At 41.8% G+C, this 18,841-nt stretch overlaps 2 protein-coding genes across 4 annotated transcripts in view; both read right to left on the bottom strand.

Annotated features, from left to right (window-relative positions):
- rabgap1l (RAB GTPase activating protein 1-like) overlaps nucleotides 1-18,841 on the bottom strand; it is a 120,600-nt gene that overhangs the window by 60,845 nt on the left and 40,914 nt on the right. The window lies entirely within an intron of this gene.
- On the bottom strand, nucleotides 3,657-11,387 carry gpr52 (G protein-coupled receptor 52). Its single transcript, XM_085774740.1, has one exon. It carries the CDS (start codon nucleotides 9,182-9,184, stop codon nucleotides 8,066-8,068), a length of 1,119 nt encoding a protein of 372 aa, XP_085630866.1. The 5' UTR covers nucleotides 9,185-11,387; the 3' UTR covers nucleotides 3,657-8,065.

Below are 18,841 nucleotides of genomic sequence, written 5' to 3' on the forward strand. Positions count from 1 at the left end.
GGTGAATAAATCATAGGACGGCAAAGCACTAACACACCAGGCTGTTAACCAGAAAATATCTCTTAAGGCTGAATTCACACCGACATTCAGTCTGTTGAAAACGCAGCCCCTCATACATTTGAGTGAAGGACACAGTGACAAACAAAGTGATGAAGCATTGTTTGCTGCAGTGCAAACAAGACAGCAAGCAGGCTAGCAAAGCACTGCATTAACCAATCATGTACCAGCAACCGCACAATTCCTGGTGAACACTATTGCTGCCATTTAGCACCAGATCAACAGCTCAACAGAAGGTAACAACATGTTAAAATCCTGTCTTTATCCTGTCGTAATCTGCGTAAAAATGAGAAAACAAGAACTTGCATACACACTGAGAAGCTATGATTCTTGCTAACTGATATTCATGGCCTCCAGAGCATGAATCTGATGACTGGATGATCCAGCAGTACAACCTTACACAGTCACTGGAGTGTGTGTAACCTCTGCCTTGAAAATGGACCAATAAATATTTAAGAAATGTTTAAAACTGCACATTACTCACTATAAGGACACACGATGGGCTATGACGAGATTAACACCTGTCAGCTATCAGGCCGCAACCCACAACGTTTTCAAAGAAAAGCAGGCCATGCAAGATGTATGAGGGTGTGTTAGTGTGCGAGTGGATGAGTGTGTCCTCCTTATGCCATCAAAGGCTTTTTGGTGGGTGCCGCAAGGCTCCACCATTAGCACACTGAGGCAGGAACTGGCTTCCCCTCCAATTATGACTTCCCCACCTCAAAAGAGGGTCAGGTGGTCCTTTCTCAATCAGGACGGAAAGAGGAGGAGGAGGAGAGTGGCAGGATGGAAAGGGAAAGAGGAAGTGAGGCGAGTGCTGCCATTTGTGGAAATAAAAGGGAATTCCTGATATAGTGTTGGCTATGAATATTGAGGAGGCCTGGACCGGGATGTTGCTCTGGGTTTGGCTGTATAATTGTAAGTGATCCAGTTCTTTCTGATAGGAGGAATAAATACAGACTTTTATTCCATGACTATACATAGAGAACAGCCCTTTTTCTTATGTTTGATATGAAGTTCTGACATGCAAAGCATCTAAAAATGGCATGCTCTTAAAAGTGTTTGAATGGAAATAGTCCTTTAAGCTTTGCATCACACAATAGTTTGATGCAATGATCATTTTTCACAGCATCGTGCATAAATGGCAAGAAGTGTACCATGCTTTAAACGACACCAATTTCTTGTGCTAAGATAATATATACTTTACATTACATACAATATATTCATATACAACCTTTATGGCTATTTAACTCTTTGACTGCCAGCCATTCTCACAGCAGCTTCCTCCAGCTTGCCAGGCATTTTCCAGCTTTTTGACTGATTTCCGTAGACCCACCATATATTATGTACTGTTACTACATACACATTCAACCCATCAAAGGAAAGATGAGGGTCTCTAGTTTCCAGAAAAAAAAACTGTTTGTTTCTATCTTGTTCCAGTCTTGTGAAATTGGCGGTTGAATATAGGTTACTTTAGCCCAAAATGCCATTTTGGCACCAAAATCTTGAGAAAAAGAGGTTTTTGTGTCGGCTGTCATTTTCAGGTGAACCAGTACAATTGGCTCCTTTATATTTTGCTTTAGTGATGCCTCAACATCTGTACAGTTGTTCTCTTGTAAACAACAACTAAATCAACACTGACAAATGACTTTTGATGACAATAGACAAAATATTTAGCTACTGACACACACTACTGCAGCCTTTTTTCCTTCTTTTCTTTGAGTTACAACTTTTTATTTTCTTTTTTTTAGTGTGTGTGCGTACGTGACGTGTGCGTGTGCATACGTGTGCGTGTGTGTGTGCGTGCGTGTGTGTCTGTGTGTGTGTGTGTGTGTGTGTGTGTGTGTGTGCGCGCGCGCGCGCGCGGATCAGTTCGACAGGTTTTTGTAGCCGAAACACGGCGCTTTAGATCAGATCCAGCTTCCTCTGGTCAGCAGGCAGCAGTCTCACTCACTCTCTCTGTCTCACACACACATCTACACACACACACAGCAGCTCTGGCTGACGTGCCCCCTGAACTCACAGCCACAGACATGTACGCTCACAACAGACACTCCCACCACCTTTAGCTCTCCTCGTCACGTTCGCCGGCGCCGTCCGTTCCTCATCCACACTAGATCGGGGATTTTCAAGCTGCTATCTGAGTGATTTCTCGCAAAATCTGGCGACTTTCCAAACGCTCTTGATGACTAACGACGAGCGATCGACGGGGTTGTTGTTACTAACGTTTGTGCTTTGTATCACGGAGCTGCACGGAGCTGCCGAGCCGCCATGAGCCCCGCCGCCGCCCCCTAAGCTCTCACCGGCGGCCAGAGTGTCACGGAGCGGCGCCGCTGCAGTCAGACACCCGCTCCGCTACGTGAGGGGGGAAAAACACGCTATAGTTTTTATATCTCTCAATCCAAATGTGTTTTTCTGCACTTTATTTTGATGATACAAGTCTGATCTTCACAGAGGAGTAGGGCAAGACATTCAACATGGCGTTGCCATTAAAAAAACGCTAAGACGAGTTATCTCGTCTTTGGCAGACTACGCTTGGATTCGCTAAGACGAGATAACTCGTCTTTGGCAGTCAAAGAGTTAAAGAGAAATACAAAATGTCATACATATGGTATAGAAATGTTTCTATCCTCTTTATCATCATTCTTCATCCTTTCTCTTTTGCTATCTTCCTCCCTTTTTCTGCCTACTGTATATTTCCCTTTACGACTTAACCACTTCACCTGTGTTTCTACATTTTCTCTTTCCACCCTGTCCCTCTCCATGATCTGCTGCTGTTCAGCTTTCAATCTTTCTCCAGTATCCCCTTCTACCTCCTCTTGTTCGTCCCTCCAGTAAACTGCAGGGTAAAGAAATCAGGCTTAGAACTGTTTCAAAGCTCACCTGCAGTCTAAAGGTTGAGTGTATGAATTTCAAAGGGCAATTTAAGACCAAGAACAAGGGATCAGGCTCTATAATGAGGGTACTGTTCACACCGAGAGAAAGCATGATGGTGTTCATTAACTCCCAGTTACAGTACAGGAAAGGCTGCCCCTGCTGCAGAGTTGTTACCTAGCAAATGCCACCTAATCAGCCATCTGCTGGCTAAGAGGAAAATGAAGAGACCAAAACCTGAAAATTAAATCTTTGTTTTCATATTTCTTGTGAAATGTTTGCCGATGTTATCCTTCTGGAGCAACCCACGGAGCCTGAACTTAAAACGGATATGGGATATGGTTTAAATATTTGATTTGCTCATCGGCTAGACAACAAAGCAAAAGAGATTTCACTGATCAACAGGTTTACATTATTCATCCACGCACATGGAGACACCTGTCTTACTTCAGTGATTCTTACATACATTGCTCGCCGCATTTTGAAAATAACTCACAACATTCAAGCATTTTGCTGAAGGGAACCTTTTGCAATGTTTGTCAAGGCAGGCATTAGCTAATTGCATTGATCCCACCAAGTGTGGGGAATCAAACTGGCAGCTTCACAGTCACAAGCTCCTCGTCTCCATCTCCTTTCATTATCTAAAGGTGATAAGGGTGACCCCTGTGGAGCTCTGGCTAAATGACAGAGACACACGTGTTTCACAAAATCAACTACACAAAATGTGAATGTCTACTATTTTCACCTTTATTGGGTTGGCAGCAACAGCAAAACCATAGCCTTTGACAAAATTTTAAAATAAAAAAATAGATACTGTGTAATTCAACACACTTTGCCTCCTACTCAAAACATCAGCAGCCTAGTGGATTTAACACAAATGGATGCGCCATATCTTTGTCAGAATTTTTGTCTGATATTTTCTTCTTTTTTTTTGGCTGTACAGCAGATTAAAAACAGATACACACACTTTATATACAGTATACTCTTATACAGTATATTGTGTAAAGGTTTAAACATAATTTAATAAATAAATACATATTAACCTGTTATTAAACTGTTTACCAAACTCTCTTAACTAAAAGCCCCTATCAATGCACTTGAAAGTAAGACAACTTGTTTGAACAAGATAACAGTTTTGATTTTCTAACACTCCAGTTTGGTCAGTGTAATACAGACACAATACATTTTTTTTTTTTTAAATATTCATTCAGCGGCTCTTGAAGTTTTCAAACCCTGAGCCAACACACGCATTTTACATCACCTGCTACAAAAAAGCCCATCAAAGGAATGAACATTTGTGCAACTTACGTCTGACCAAATACTGTAATCTCCACCTTAATGGAATATTCCAACTTTAACATTACATGGTAACAACTGAGCTATTTTAGTTTAGGTCATTACATAATTTTGTTTTCTCCTGTATTATGTTGTTGTTTGTCACCACGTTGTGAAGATAATACATCACTAATTCAGATACTATAAATTTCATCTACTACCTCACTGCACTATGCTCCAAATGAGCACAAAAACACAAGCTATCAAAATAAAAAAATATTTTTAAGTCTAATATTTGACACGGCTATGCTGTGTTTTCCCTACTGTTATTCTTCATATATGCCAGGTCATGTGGCCACAGAAGGGAATTCACAGGACAGTATCTGCTGTCTTCTCTTATCTTACAGATATGATGTTGACGTCAGATAGTAGGACACATATCCACATGAAGGTAGAAGTCAGATCGATCATGATAAATGAATGACTTGACCCATTCTTGGTGTAAGTGGAAACCCCTCTGACTTTATCACAAAGTCATGGAAAAGTAAATAAAATGACAATGTAGCTTCAAACTTGTACATGGACACAGGGTATGTTCATGTAGCTGGAAAAAGTTTTTAAAAAGTGCAGCATGTCCATGTAATGGTAATTACTTCCCAACATCTTTTTTTTTTTTCTTTTGACTTTTCCTACAAAATACATCTTTAGGCACGTATACAGAACAATCTGTAATGCATTAAAGCTGCATAAAGCAATATTTTTTTCTTTTACTATAACACTGAATCAAATAACTCCTGATTATGTTAAAGGGTGATGAATGCTGATAATCTCTATGAGAATCAACACCCCATTAAGCAGCGTTACACAGCTGCTTCTACCTCACTGATTTGGTTATCCCAGTTATCAATACCTACGAAATCAACACAGTGCAGGCACATACTCTATAAACCATGGGCCGCCACTCCCATCTCATGACCATTTCAGGTTGACTGTACTGTATATTGCCTGCACTCCTCATGCAAAACTGCAAAGAGCTGAAGTAAACAAGTGGCTGGTGAGAAAAAAGTAGATCATGTAAATAACCCAAGAGACAGATATTCTTCTGTTAGTGGTTTACCAAACCTTGGCTTAAAAACAATATTTACTTACATTCATAAGGTGGCCAGAAAGACTCTACTGGAATGCTCATGTAGCTCTGTTTTTGCTGGATGTGTAAGTGGCATATCGCTTGCTAGTGTATCACTAAAATATGATAAGCAAAAGGCCTGGAGTATCTCTGCCCCTAGTGGTCAAAAATCACTTAATGCAGCTTTAAAATGATTTACACAGGGTACTGTTAAGCAGCATAGAATGAAACAACAGTTACAACACCAAGGGACTGGGTTTGCTGTGTCACTTGGTTTCTAGCATGGACAAATATACACTACGAGCAAGGCCTAAACCACAGATGACCAACAATACTACATGAGCAAAGAGGGAAATCAGCATAAATCGTTGGCCATAGTGTGTGGCTGTATTCTCGTGAAATTATGTTTTTGACACTGATCCTATAATCAAGGGAATGTACAAGGTAAATTGACTGGAATGACAATACTACTGTGCTGTAGCAAAGGGTGAGAATCATATCCAAAGGCAGTCTGCAGGTTGCTTTAGCAGCACAATATAATCTGCTTTTTTGTCTATCAAAAGGCCCAGATTTGGGAAACAGTCTCCAAGCTGGGAGGGGCGCAGTCCAAGAATAAAAGACTTGTCTTCTAGCAGAAAGGAGTTAACTACCCATCTTCAATAAGCAGCTCACAAATAATTCATCATAGACTCCCAGCACTGTCATCTGTTGCTTGGTCAAAAGTGTCAGGAGAAAAAGACGAGGATTTCAACAAACCCATAGCTACCAATTCAATATCATTTCTCCTAATACGCTATATGTAATTATCAGTTAGGTTTGACTGTGATGTTTATTCAACAAGGCATTGAGAAGTCTGTGAGACATTAGAGCCTGTAGTCTGAGTACAGTAATTTTTGTTGTCTATCAATAACGGACTGGTACAGCTCAAAGAATGGAAACAAATTAGAAATAACATTAGAAATGAACACAGTCGGGCCTTTTGTTCAACAGACCAAACAAAATATAGGATATTGATAGCCTTAAACCTTAAACCTTTATCACTACTACAAATGTAATCTCAGATCACTTAAGTTCCAACTCACAGCAACCTCCAGACAGATCAGATCACATTAACCTGAGCCACTGTTCACTGCTGCTGGGAAATAAAATCCACTATCATCTTTAACAAAGACAACTGTGTCACTGATAGCAACTAAAACTAGGCTACAGTAGATCTTCAGGTCAACACTGCCACCACCTCATGGCACAGAGACTTCTATCAATTAATTTTTGTTATAATAATCTGAAAATCACAATTACATTATACCACTGACTTTTGCTATTTCTGTTCTGTGTTTCAATCCAATATACATGGCCCATCTTAAACAGGGGAAGAGCGATGCAATATTTATTTGCTGGTTAGAAATGGCTGTCATAAGCTTTAATGTATCAAAGTGTTTGCAGGATACTCTAAACACAGTCACATCTGAAATGCCACACTAATGGTGGGGATCCTGGCACTGATGGGCTATTTCATAAACACTAAGGGGTAGCTTGGGTAGAAACCACTGTGCTGGGTATTTATCTGCTGAGAGCATCACTTCTCTGCCCTCGATACAGAGTGCCTTTGTGTCAAATCAGGCTCCTTGGTCTGAATTGTAGAAATAAGGTGCTTTTTAATAGGGCTGCACCAATCAAACGGTGACCAACCATAATTAGTTTGATTTTAAATTGGTAAGCAACATGTAATCTGTGAAAATCTGATAGGAGTCACATTTCAATGGTAGTAAATGTGTTAAATTTGACTGTCTTGGAATTTTTTTTTAATTCATTTAAAGGTTTCAACGTTCCTCTTACAGGTTAAGATAGTTTGACAGTCCTTGGTCTAATGCTGTAATGTAGTAGTATGTATTGCATAACCATCTAAGCAGTGCATTATTGGATATTTTACTATTTAAGATGTTTAGATTATGGAGCACGTTGAGCATGTGGCAGATGACCTGACCAGTTCATCAACAATTTTCCTTGCATCTGTCTGTTGTTCGCCTACCAACATCATTTTAACATAATCAAAACTGAATATTTTAGCAGAAAAACTGCTCTCTTTACTCAGGTAAACAGTCAAGGCCATACACCATCTGTTAATTATCAGCAGCAATCATTTCAGCTGTAATCATTGTCACGTTGTGTGTTCGAACAGTTTAAAAAGTCAAATATTCATTTACAATCTTTAGATAGTTTTATGAGGACAAGCAACTGTAAGTTATCTTGAATCTTCTAATGACAACCACAGAAGGTACGGAGACACTGGAAGTGAACCAAATTTACAAACACTAAGAAAAAATTAACAGGCCTGAAATAGAGTGGTCAACTTCGATGCACGGTGAAGTATTTGTGAATGTTTCAGAATTAATATTTTTGTCTTTTGACTACCTATACCCTAGCCAATGACATTCTTGTTGGTTTTTTTTATATACGTAAGATGATGTAAAGGCTAAGAAAGCCACGGGGAGACTATTTTCTATGTGATCCACAGAAACTCGCATTAAATCTCTGTTTAGACACTGCACCCATCTCCTTGAAAAGCAATGCAATAAACCATGGTTTCTTGCAACCAAGGAAAAGTCACTGGTGTCAGCTTACAGGCTGTTACAACAGAAGGTGTTTTCTGTTTAGTAAAGCTCTGCCAATCGAAGATTCATATTTCCCATTGATAGATTCCCGTAGTATCCTGATCCTGTAGAAGTCACCACTTCAGATGGAGCATGAGTTTGCCCTCTTCCTTGGTTTAGGCTCCACAAAATCCCTGTCGTCAGCTGCACAGTGGCTGAAGGAGCAAATTGTCTGCGACAGCCTACGCATACCGAGGCGGAACACACTATTAGACAGGCTGTAGATGACACAGTTGCAAAAGCTGTTGCTAATGGCCAGCCAGGTGGTGATGAAGGAGAGGGCAGGACTATCCAGCACATGGGAGCTCTCCAGCAGGAAGTAGATTATGTAGGGCAACCAAAGCATATAGAAAACGCTGGTGATGCGGAAGAGTACCATCGCATAGCGCCGATCCGGTCCATGCCCTCCCTGATGCCCGCCGCCGCCCCCCTCACCAGCCTCCATCTCCTGGCTGGGGAAACGCGCCCGCCGTTCACTGATCTCCCTATTGTGCTGCTGGCAAATGCGAAAAATATGGTAATAGGTAAAACAGACCACAAGTGCAGCAGGTGCATAGAGTAGGCACACTACGAAGCCTGTGAAGAGGGCAGAGGTGGGCCAAGAGTGAGCGCACCACTCAAAAATGTCCCCGTGATAACCTGGTTTACCCCACCCAAAGAAGGAGGGCAAGAAAACCAAGCTTGAGTAGACGCAAATGAGGGTGATGCATCCTCGTAGCCGGCACGGTGTCACCAGCTGGTTGTATGATAGTGGTTTAGTTATGGCCAGGTAGCGGTCCACACTGATGCAGGCCAAGCAGGCCATTGAAACACTCTTCAGTACGGAGATAACGTAGCTGAAGACCTGGCATGTGATGGGCTCCTGGACGCCTGCTGGGTAGTGGAGCAGAGAGAGGGTGGGCACCAGGCAGCTAAGACCCACCAACAGATCGGCGTAGGCCATGGTCTGGATGAAGTAGCTGGTGGTGTAGTGATGTAGCAGCGGGGCACAGTGGAACACGAAGATCACCGTCAGGTTCCCGGCGATTATGAGGACTGTGAGAAGCACGATGACAGCGGTCTCCAAGACACAAGCCTCCAGGCCTTCGTTCAGCCCCCAGCCCAAGGGGCAGGAGTGGTTGGAGGGCCTTCCAGGAAAGAAGTCTCCATGGCTGCTGTTGGCAGTGAGCAACGGGTCCGTTGTCAGTTCAGACTGGTTCATTGTTCTGGGTGCTATCCAGGTGGGTCAGGTTTGCAGTTAGCCACCCATAAGGCAGCTGGACTGGTAACTGGAGAACGGCCTGCCCCCTCCTGCCCGTATACTGGGCGTCTGCAACCTCCCTCAGTTAACGGAGCTCAATACTCTCTCTAGCACAGTCACTCTCTTTCGCCGTGCTCTCACATAGCTGGGTCTCAGTCAAATGAACACTGACTTGAGGAAAATCAATACAGCCTCTGGGAGAGTAGGACAACCCGTTCGGCTCTCCTTTTCCAGTCACTCATGGTTAGTGAGGGTAGTGGATGGGTAACAGTCAGGAGTAGAGAGGAGGGGGAGAAAAAAAAAGCTGTATTCCTTCAGTAAACCTAAGGCAGGGTAGCATTAGTGCTGTGGCCAGCATCCATCCCAACGGCGAGCTTCCCTGCTGCTTTGCCTGCCAGTCTGTGGCCTCATCTCCTGATTCTAATGAGGGTTGCCATTGGGAAGCTGACGGCATAAACTGTCCTCACAAGGACAGATAGCACAGAGGATGCGAGGGAAGAAACCATAGGAAGAGGTTAAACAATGACGCAAAGTACCTCTCCACTCTTCATAGATCATTAAAGGAGATCAAATAAGTGATCAGCGTATGGCTACTCCAGTCAAAAGATCAAATTAAATTTATTGAGTGCAGTTACCTTTCAAAAAAATACACTTCAGGCAACTATCGCCTAGTGGGGGAAAAGCTTCTTAGGAGTCTCTCCTTGTGTATGACTACATCCATCTCTGTGAATCAACACTTCAGTACAATCCAAAGTTTCTCTGTGCCATGGGTGCTCGTGTGTTTACTACGTAACAGCAGGCTCCCCTTATTTTGGTGGTCCTCTGGTCAGTGTCTGGAGCCCATGTATGCCCAGCTATTGTCTGAATCAAAACACAGACACAGGCTAGAACAACATGGGGATCTCCGCAGGAGATAATGTCACAGCTCTCTCAACACACATGGCGCTGGGGGGAAAAATGTGTTTACAAGGCATCCCCAGGCGGAATGAGGCAACAACCAAGCACGTCAAAAATGTCTGGATGAGCTCTGCCATTAAAGTAATTTGAAGTTTAAATCCAAATGTGCAAACTTGCCTCTCAGTGTTCTGGACTGCAAGTTGCAAAATATGAACATTTGTGTTGAAAAAAACAAAAAAAGAAGTCGTCCGGTAGCTGATGAAAGCGTTGAATGTCAGACTCCAGTGCAGGCAGGTGAAAGGACTCTCCAGGAGCAATGAGAGGCCAGCTGAATAACTCAGCGCTCCTCTCACTTCAGCTCCTCAGCAATCCTGTAGCAGATACTTGAAGAGTGGGGTGTGGGGATCAATCAGCCATCTGTGTATTTATCCCATCAACTTATTTGCATTTTTGTTGTGGCATTCTGAAGCACCAGCAAGGAGAAGCTTCGCACCTTCTCCTCAAGTGCCTCATGCCACAGATTTTCTAACTTGTCTTCGTCCTTTCAAGTATGCGCTCCGTTTAGTTCTAGAGGTGCGGGATCCTATAGCCTTGTTTTTAACTCCTCTCTCAGTATGTGAGTCGTCTTGAACAAAACGCTGGTAGCGCAACAAAAGGGGAATCCACTCTTGCTGTATAAAGACGAAGTCTCAGTCGGAGTCCCGGTCTTAAGCAATGTCCTCTGCGAACGTCCCCCTTTTAATTCCATCTAACAGGACAACCCACGCTTTTTTAAATAAATAAATCCTCAGATCCTGGCACACAGAAAGAGATGAATGCAATGCATCTGTCAAAAGCAGCAAGTGAAAAGCGAGGGAGAAAAAAAAAGATGACTGCGCTGATGGAAATGAGTTAAATCTGCAGCGAGGGAAGCGAGGGGACGAAGACTCCCTCAGCCCTGGTGCAGTGAGAAGGAGAGATGCTGTGACTGGCTTACACTTCCCTCCCTCCCTCTCCACACAATGTCTCTAGCTTGCACACTCATTCTCTCTCTCTTTCCACACACACACACACACACACACACACACACACACAAGCCCTCCCTCTCTCCCTCTCTCTCCCTTAGCCTCTTGCTCGTTGCCCCGCCTCCTCCCCTCCCAGCTGCACCTGAGGCTCCCTGCCACATTATTCTGACTCTCACACTGCCTCTCTCTCCCAGGGGTAAATTTGGATACATTTCCTATTTACATATTACTTATCTCTCACAGTCTATTTTCTATTAACTAAAGCCCCCGCCTCCCACCCCGCACCCCTACCCCTCCTTCTCTCACCCTCCCACACCCAACCCCCTGCTTCTCCCATCTTACTTCGCTCCCTCCCTTTACAGTCCCACTTCTGCCTCTCAGTCTCCCTTCTCCAAACATCCACATAGCCTCAGCATGTTGGCATAAGTATCACAGCAAATAACAACAAAATCTACATTTCATGACAGACCTATGAGTCACGCACACACTCTGTACTCGGTGGAAAAAAGAAAAGAAAATGCCTGTTAGTGTCGGTGGTCATCAGCCTCAGCTTACCACTCTTTTTAAATACATTGATGTATCATGCATACAGGATTGCACTGTATCTCCATAATCCCATGGAACATCTTGGACAGCTAAGCCCAATAAAATGTGTCCTCTCCTTTATCCAACCAGGCTCCAGGTTTGTCTGGATATATTTTTATGCTTTATTTAACCAACAGATTAGCACAGTTATGCTTGTGCCTAAGTTACAGTTGCCAGGCATTTCGGCCAGTTGCGAGCATCCTCTGGCCAACAGATGATAAAGAGGATCAAATGACAGTAAAACTGGCTCAGCAGAAAGGCAGATGGAAAGAAACTGTCAAGCATCATGTCTGGGCAAGAGAATCTTGTGTGTGTATGCTACCATTATTGTTTTGTCTCGATTTTTATTTTATTTTATTCGAACAATCAGAGCCTGTTAAAGCCAATGAGGAGGGGCTGGCTCCAAGTTCGATGGAAAATGGCTACTATGGAAAACAGCACTGCACCTGTCCTCTTCCAGGAAGACTAGAGAGCTGTGATTATTTGGAAAAGGGAAGTGGGTTTTACACTATGTAGACTCAACAACAAGCAGAGGAGAACTGATGTGTCAGTGAGGAAGCACTACTGCTTCAGTGAACATTTAATGTTGCACTAAGTGATCCTAGCAATTTTAAATATATAATTTCAACAATAAACAACAGAGGATATATTATTACAACACATAAACCTGTCTAATTCTGATGTATTGTCAGTCACACAGTAAACTATCAGGGCAAAACCGAACACGTCTGTCGAACAACAGCGAGGGAATTTGCCTTCCACAGGAAAAGACATTTACAGACAATGGCTGAACCCAGACCTGATTGAGTGCCCTTCAGGAAGATGTAATACAATGTAATGACATCACACAGGGGAAGGTGGCATGAGGCCAACCCAATTTTTTGACACGCTACCTCTTTATGACAAATCAGTCAAGCCTGTGAAAATGTCTTATATAAATATAAAGGTGGTATGACTGATTTTTTTAAAAGTTTTTCAGAAAACTCAGATTTAGGATTCAATAAGAATTCATCTATAAACAGTAGGATATCACATATGAAATATAAATAGAAAATATCAAGAGAATAGATTAGAATCACGTTTACATCATATTGTCTAACGTCTAGGAACATGCCATTCTACATTATATTGGCATTTGGCAACCATAAAGTGCATTATATGACCCAACATACATATTTAAAAGTTGTAAGATCAGGTGATGGAAATGTACATCACATATGACATAACATTTATTTTATAAAAGACCTTGGTAATATTGTTGAAGGTGCTAGAACTTGATCATTTCTTCATCAAGACAGCGATATAACATATGTTAAAGGTTTATTGTCTGTTGTCTGTCTGATTAATGCACATGTATACAGTACTCTACTTTGGTGAAGTGAAATACCCTTTTAAGGTTCAGTACACTCAGTGTGTTTCATACAAAGCGATTTCAAACTGGAGAGCAACAAGCCTGCCATACAGACGGACAGCTCTTTAATTGTCATGGAGACCAGATATTCTTCTGCACCTGTGTTGGTTTATCTGGTCATTCAGAGAAACCGTGAAATGGAAAAACAGAAGTCGTCAGAAAGAGAGGAATATTAAAATAAAAAAAGAGACAAAGTGACGACTATGAAAGTTGTGTTGTCACTATGGAAGAGGCAGGCCAATGGAGATCTCTCAGCACAGTACTCTTTAGCTTTGGAGGTGGACACTGATGAAAAACACGACCAGAAGGCCACCGTTAATAATTCATTCTGCTCCAAAACAAAGCCAGCAGGGCCACTTGGAAACAAAGGTGGAAGCTGATTCACCTTTCACTGCCTCGCAGCATCCCACCCTCCTCCACCCCTGGGTTCCTGCTGATTCCAGTCTCAACAACAATGTGTTGGCATAAGCAGAGAGTTCACATCTATATCATAGGTGTTCAGCTAATAAGCTCAACAAGAGCAACTTATAGTACAGTGAATACGGAGGTAGGGGGCTTGTTGTGTCATACAAGGACGAGGTGAGTGAGTATGTAAAAGTGTCACGCTTATCCGTGCTATAACAACCAATAAAAATGAAATTAATGTCAAACTTCACTCTAACATGAATGTAATGTCTCTCTGTGCAAAGATGCCTTTACAGTAGATGCTGTTTTAACAAGTTGACATCGCTGAGCCAATGTCCACTGAAGGGTAAAGGTTATTAACCAAACTGGTGGCCAGGACACAGATACATGTATTGTCTATTCAGCTCAGGACTAATGAATTTTATGTTCTTGATAATGTTGGATAAAGATTCAACATTGTGTTACGCTTCAAATAAATTTGGCAATGCCTAATTCTGCTACTTGTTATGTTATATCTGAATGATCTTTTTTTGAATGACAGACGATGGCAAAGGGTGCAGTCTGTGTCCTCTATCTCATGAGTTTATCTCCAGTAATTTCAGGACTCATTCTACACTGCAACTGGACCTCATCAATGTCTCCATTGTCTGTTCCTTGTTGCATGAATGTAGTGTTTCGTACTGAATGGTTTGTAAAAGGCTGGTGACCATTGAACTTAATTCAATTTAAACTGTTTGGTTTGGTTTTGTGATAAAATAACCCCAACGCATTTCTCCAAATGTGAGGCTTCTGTACTGTAGCTCCAATCCCAATGTGGAGGGATGGGTGGTTAGCGGGGCAGATTAGCACTGGTTCACTGCCTGGATACCAACATTCATCGAGCACCATCAATGGACCAACGCTAAACCTGCTTAGCTGGAAGAGGCCAGTATTTATCTTGAACAAGAGTGGGCAAAGCTTTGTTTGGATTTAGTTCCCAGGTTGAAGGCACTGAGGAAGAAGAAGAAGAATCTAAAGCACTGACAGCATCGGTAGTCATTGCATTTAATGCATCGTACTTGTCTGTCATAAATACTGCACTGAATATTTAGATGTCATAGGTTGACACCATTTGCCAAACAATAAATCCTGCTTTCCATGTAGATCATGTGATGATTTAAGCACTCAATCCAATGAGAGCCAGACGATTACACCGTCTGCTGCTCTGGGCTCTTTGGTATCCCGGAGTATAAAACACAACAGACTAAAACTGCACTTGTAATAAAAAAATAAAAAACATAAAATAAAAAAAGTACTGGAAACGGCCTCTAGGTTTTGAAATTCAAATTTTGATGCCACCTCTACATGCTAGTTTTGTAAGACAGCTGTAAATTTGCCACACACACAAAAAAAAATCGTGGTCATGTTTTTGGAAGTTATGAGTGACCACAGAGTATGACCACAGGAGATAATATATGATGCAAACAGTGAGAAGGAACAAATGTCAAAAGTAAAAAGGCAGGAACATAACAGTATAGGCGTTACTTTGTTTTCCACATTATCACATTTAACATGACAACAACTTATGTAGTCCCAACAACCCCCACCCCCTCACAGAAAGTTATCTAACATTTTCACCTCTAGCACAATGTCACCATGTACATTGCGTATACTGGTTGAATGGTAAAGAGGAGCTAAAGGTCAAAGACAGGCTGCCTTCTGAAATCACCATCCATCATCTTCATTTAATCTCACACCACATGGTGGTGAAGACCTTTCTGACCGCTCAGGTTGAGGTATTTATATTCATTATTCTGTAGCGCCTATTGTCCTTGTACCATGTAGGTCAGGATGTAATGTGTCTGTTTTAGTTATCGGTGAAGACTAAACGTAAACAATACGTCTACGTGCTTTCACTTGAAATTAAGTTTTTGTCAAATGCAAACAAGAATGACGAATGGATATTTACAGTACAGAATAAATAATGGTATTAAATACAGGTCAGTGTTGCATTTTTGCATTCAAATTCTTACCACTACCACAAACGAAAAATAATTTCTCATAGGATATACTAAAAATGCTCTGTTAATTGCCTGTTGCCTTTACCATGTATGTGTCACAAATGTGTGTCAATATGTTGCTGATTACGCAATGTTTCTGTGTTTCTTTCAAACCAAAAGTAGTTTTCAAGTTTACTGCCTTCACTGCAAATAAATGACATAACGTGTTCTCTTTCTGTCTGTAATTCACTCGACACCTGGATGAAAATGTTAATGACGCTGTTCATAACAGGGATACAAGCTGGTGCAACTCTGCAGCGAGGCAGAGGAAGGAACAGAGCATGACTCTAACTGTGAGGCTACAGTCAGTGTGAGGACTGAGACACAGAAGTGTTGTGACCAAAGAAGACGCTGTAGGGTGGATCTTCTTAATCCGAACTGTCATATCAATGTCAGAATGGCTAGGAGCCTATGCTAATACAAACATAGTAGATGTATTCACTACTGTATGGCAGCACAGTTGTAGCAAACATCCTTAAATTGTTTTCCTACAATTTTGGCATTGTAGATTAATTTCTATCTCCACAAAACATTCTGCATTGAATAAAAAGCTTGTTAAAATTTAAATGAACTGTTTAAGCGGCATACACTATGCGGTTTTGAGTCCCATGAATACTCAAAATTCCTCACAAACCCCGTCTCATAGTTACGATTCTCTTGCTGATTTGCTCCAATGTATCAAAAACCATCCGACTACAGAAATAACAGATCAGATTTTTGTTGATTTTGCTTCTTAACCAGATATTGATTTTCATGATGCTATGGAGGGAAGGCACAAGGCAGTGTCCTTTTATGGTGCCTACCGGGTTCCTGCTGTGGATATGTGAATGAGAGCTGTAGGGCTGCATTATGAGAGACACGCACAGCATCAAGAAGGGAGGGGTGCTCTAAATAGACCTATATTGTGAGGAGGGGAGAATGGAAGTGGTGTTGCTTGGCTGTGTTGTAGCCGTGCAGTGCAGCTGGCCCCGACAGATACTATGGAGCAGGATGGAATAGTGGCGACTGAGTGTGTGCGACTGTCTTTGTGTGACTTGCTGTGATTGACAAGACTTTTGATCCTCAAAGGGATTTATTTTACCCATGAATGAAGGGAGACCTCAAACTAGTTGTGGGACACACAGCTAAGCCGGAGGAGCTATGTTTATCTATGTGCATGTAATGTTTATCTGGGCACGCATGTATTTTCAGCTAGGGGTGAAAACTCTATCTCTGAAGCAATCCTCCAAGGCACTTTTGTCTAAATCGGAAAACAAAGTTGTTTTTCTGAGGTTTTCAAAGGTTTTCCTCATTTTATCAAATTTCTCATATTCTATACTAGAAGCTTCCTACAATGTTAGAAATTAAACAATACTGTAACAATACTCTGTCACTGTAATGCAGATTTAGAGTGATTTTTCTTGACAGAGAAACGAGCACTGTCCTGTTCATGTAATGTTGCTGCAAGCACCGGTACACATTGCATTGCACTCTTACACTTAGATCCTAACATCTCTAACATTCACTAGACAGACTCTCACTGCTGAGCTATCTGGTTTGAACTCCCTCCATGTGTAAACATGTTGTATGGTAATGGGTGCAATGGCTGGTTGTTCAAGTAGAGGGTGTAATTTTGGGGATGGACACATCAGTGGCTAGCCACCTACCCACGGTCCAATTATCCAAATATCAAGCACTTAATGAACTAAGGTAAAATGTTAAGAGACAAAGGCGAAAGGAGACTCAGAATCGTCATGGAGACAACTTCAAGCAGAGTGAAGTCCATAGACCCTTTCAGTTACCATGGCACCCTATCTTATGTACATTGTACTCCATGTATCTGTATGTGGGTTATCAGGCGTGGGTGTAGCATTATTCCAGCCTGGCTGCATGGCTGATGCTACCTTTGATTGTACACTGACGTTAAATGTCATTGCTAAGCTGGTGCCGGGTCTGAATATGACTCAGCAGCGAAATGTAAAGCACCTCACAGTCCTGGTATAGGCTATCATTTGTGTGGTATCATTTCTTTACATGTTTTGTAAAGAACTGATAAAAAAAAAGTGAGACTTGAGTGGGAATCCCATCAAAGTTTGGGTAAATGTGGAAAATAATATAAATAAATTGTTAAATGTGTTAAATTGTCTAAAAATGGTTCACCTTTTTAAACGTGTGCTCACACACTGTTCTCATTTCAACAGGCAAACAAAAGATATGATACAATACTATATGCAAAGACACGCTTTTCATTTCCATTTATCAATTCCTGAAAGCAATATTTGTGCCTACTGCATTTCTGTCTACTTTTGTTGAGTATACATTGATACACAGTATTTGTATTGTGTTTCAGTTTGCTACTTTTGGAAGAATTAAAAATCATAATGCATGTAATATAAATTTTACCCGCTGCTAATGGTTGGCACAAATCCCTTAACCCTCTTACTGGTACAGATTTGTTTAGCCATGGAGAAAAGAACACAAAATGAGTAAAAGGAAAAAGGTAAAAAAGGTAAAAAGAAAAATAAACCAACCAATGCAGTTTGCAAAACAGTCTCCTTGGAAGACCTTCAGTTTCATATAGTACAGGGCTCCTTACGGCCTGCTGGGGTGAAACTGCTGTTCCAGCTTCTGATTACAGCCGCTGTACCTGCGGAGAGATCCTGACCTCTGTTAACACACTGGCCGTGCTGTGAGTGAGACTGGTCTGTGGAGAGGCGGGCCTGGAAATAGCTGGCTGAGCTTTTTTAAGCGGTGGGTTCAAGCGTGGCAGCACACCTTAGGCTTGTTCAGCTCTAGGGAGACGAAAAGGTTGTTCAAATGTCACTAGCAACCCCCAACCCTGACCCCAAACACAGCGCTGCACCAGCTGAGAAAGGAGTTATTTGTGAATTTGTCTCAGATGCCCTGAGGCCATGGCGCGTGTGACAGAGTGTGTGTTTGTGAGTCTGTGTGTGATGACTGTAAATGAGAGCAGTACAACAGTGAACATGACACTTGCGATCTATGATATTAAGCTAGCGAGCCTAGGGCCACATGCTGCTAAATGCTCAGTAAGTTAGACTAAAAGATAATTTTAGAGACATGCAACATGACTGGCCTCAGAAAATAAGACATACAAGTGGTCAATGGGCTGTGAGAGGGCATCTGCTCTTCTTAAGGTGACAAAAAATGAAGCATCCATCTGTCAGAGTACTGTACAAAAACAGGGATCTATAGAAGGTGCTAAATAATTACAAGTAGCAGTAAATTAAAGTACGTGTCATCTGTGTCTTCCAAGCATTAATATTTTCATCATGTC

Source organism: Trachurus japonicus, chromosome 4 (genome assembly GCF_045865225.1).
Source record: "Trachurus japonicus isolate A0001 chromosome 4, Traja_1.0".
In the NCBI taxonomy this organism is placed as follows: domain Eukaryota; kingdom Metazoa; phylum Chordata; class Actinopteri; order Carangiformes; family Carangidae; genus Trachurus; species Trachurus japonicus.

Excerpts from the sequence above, each read along its gene's own strand:
- gpr52 (XM_085774740.1), bottom strand. The coding sequence starts at position 9,184 with ATGAACCAGTCTGAACTGACAACGGACCCGTTGCTCACTGCCAACAGC.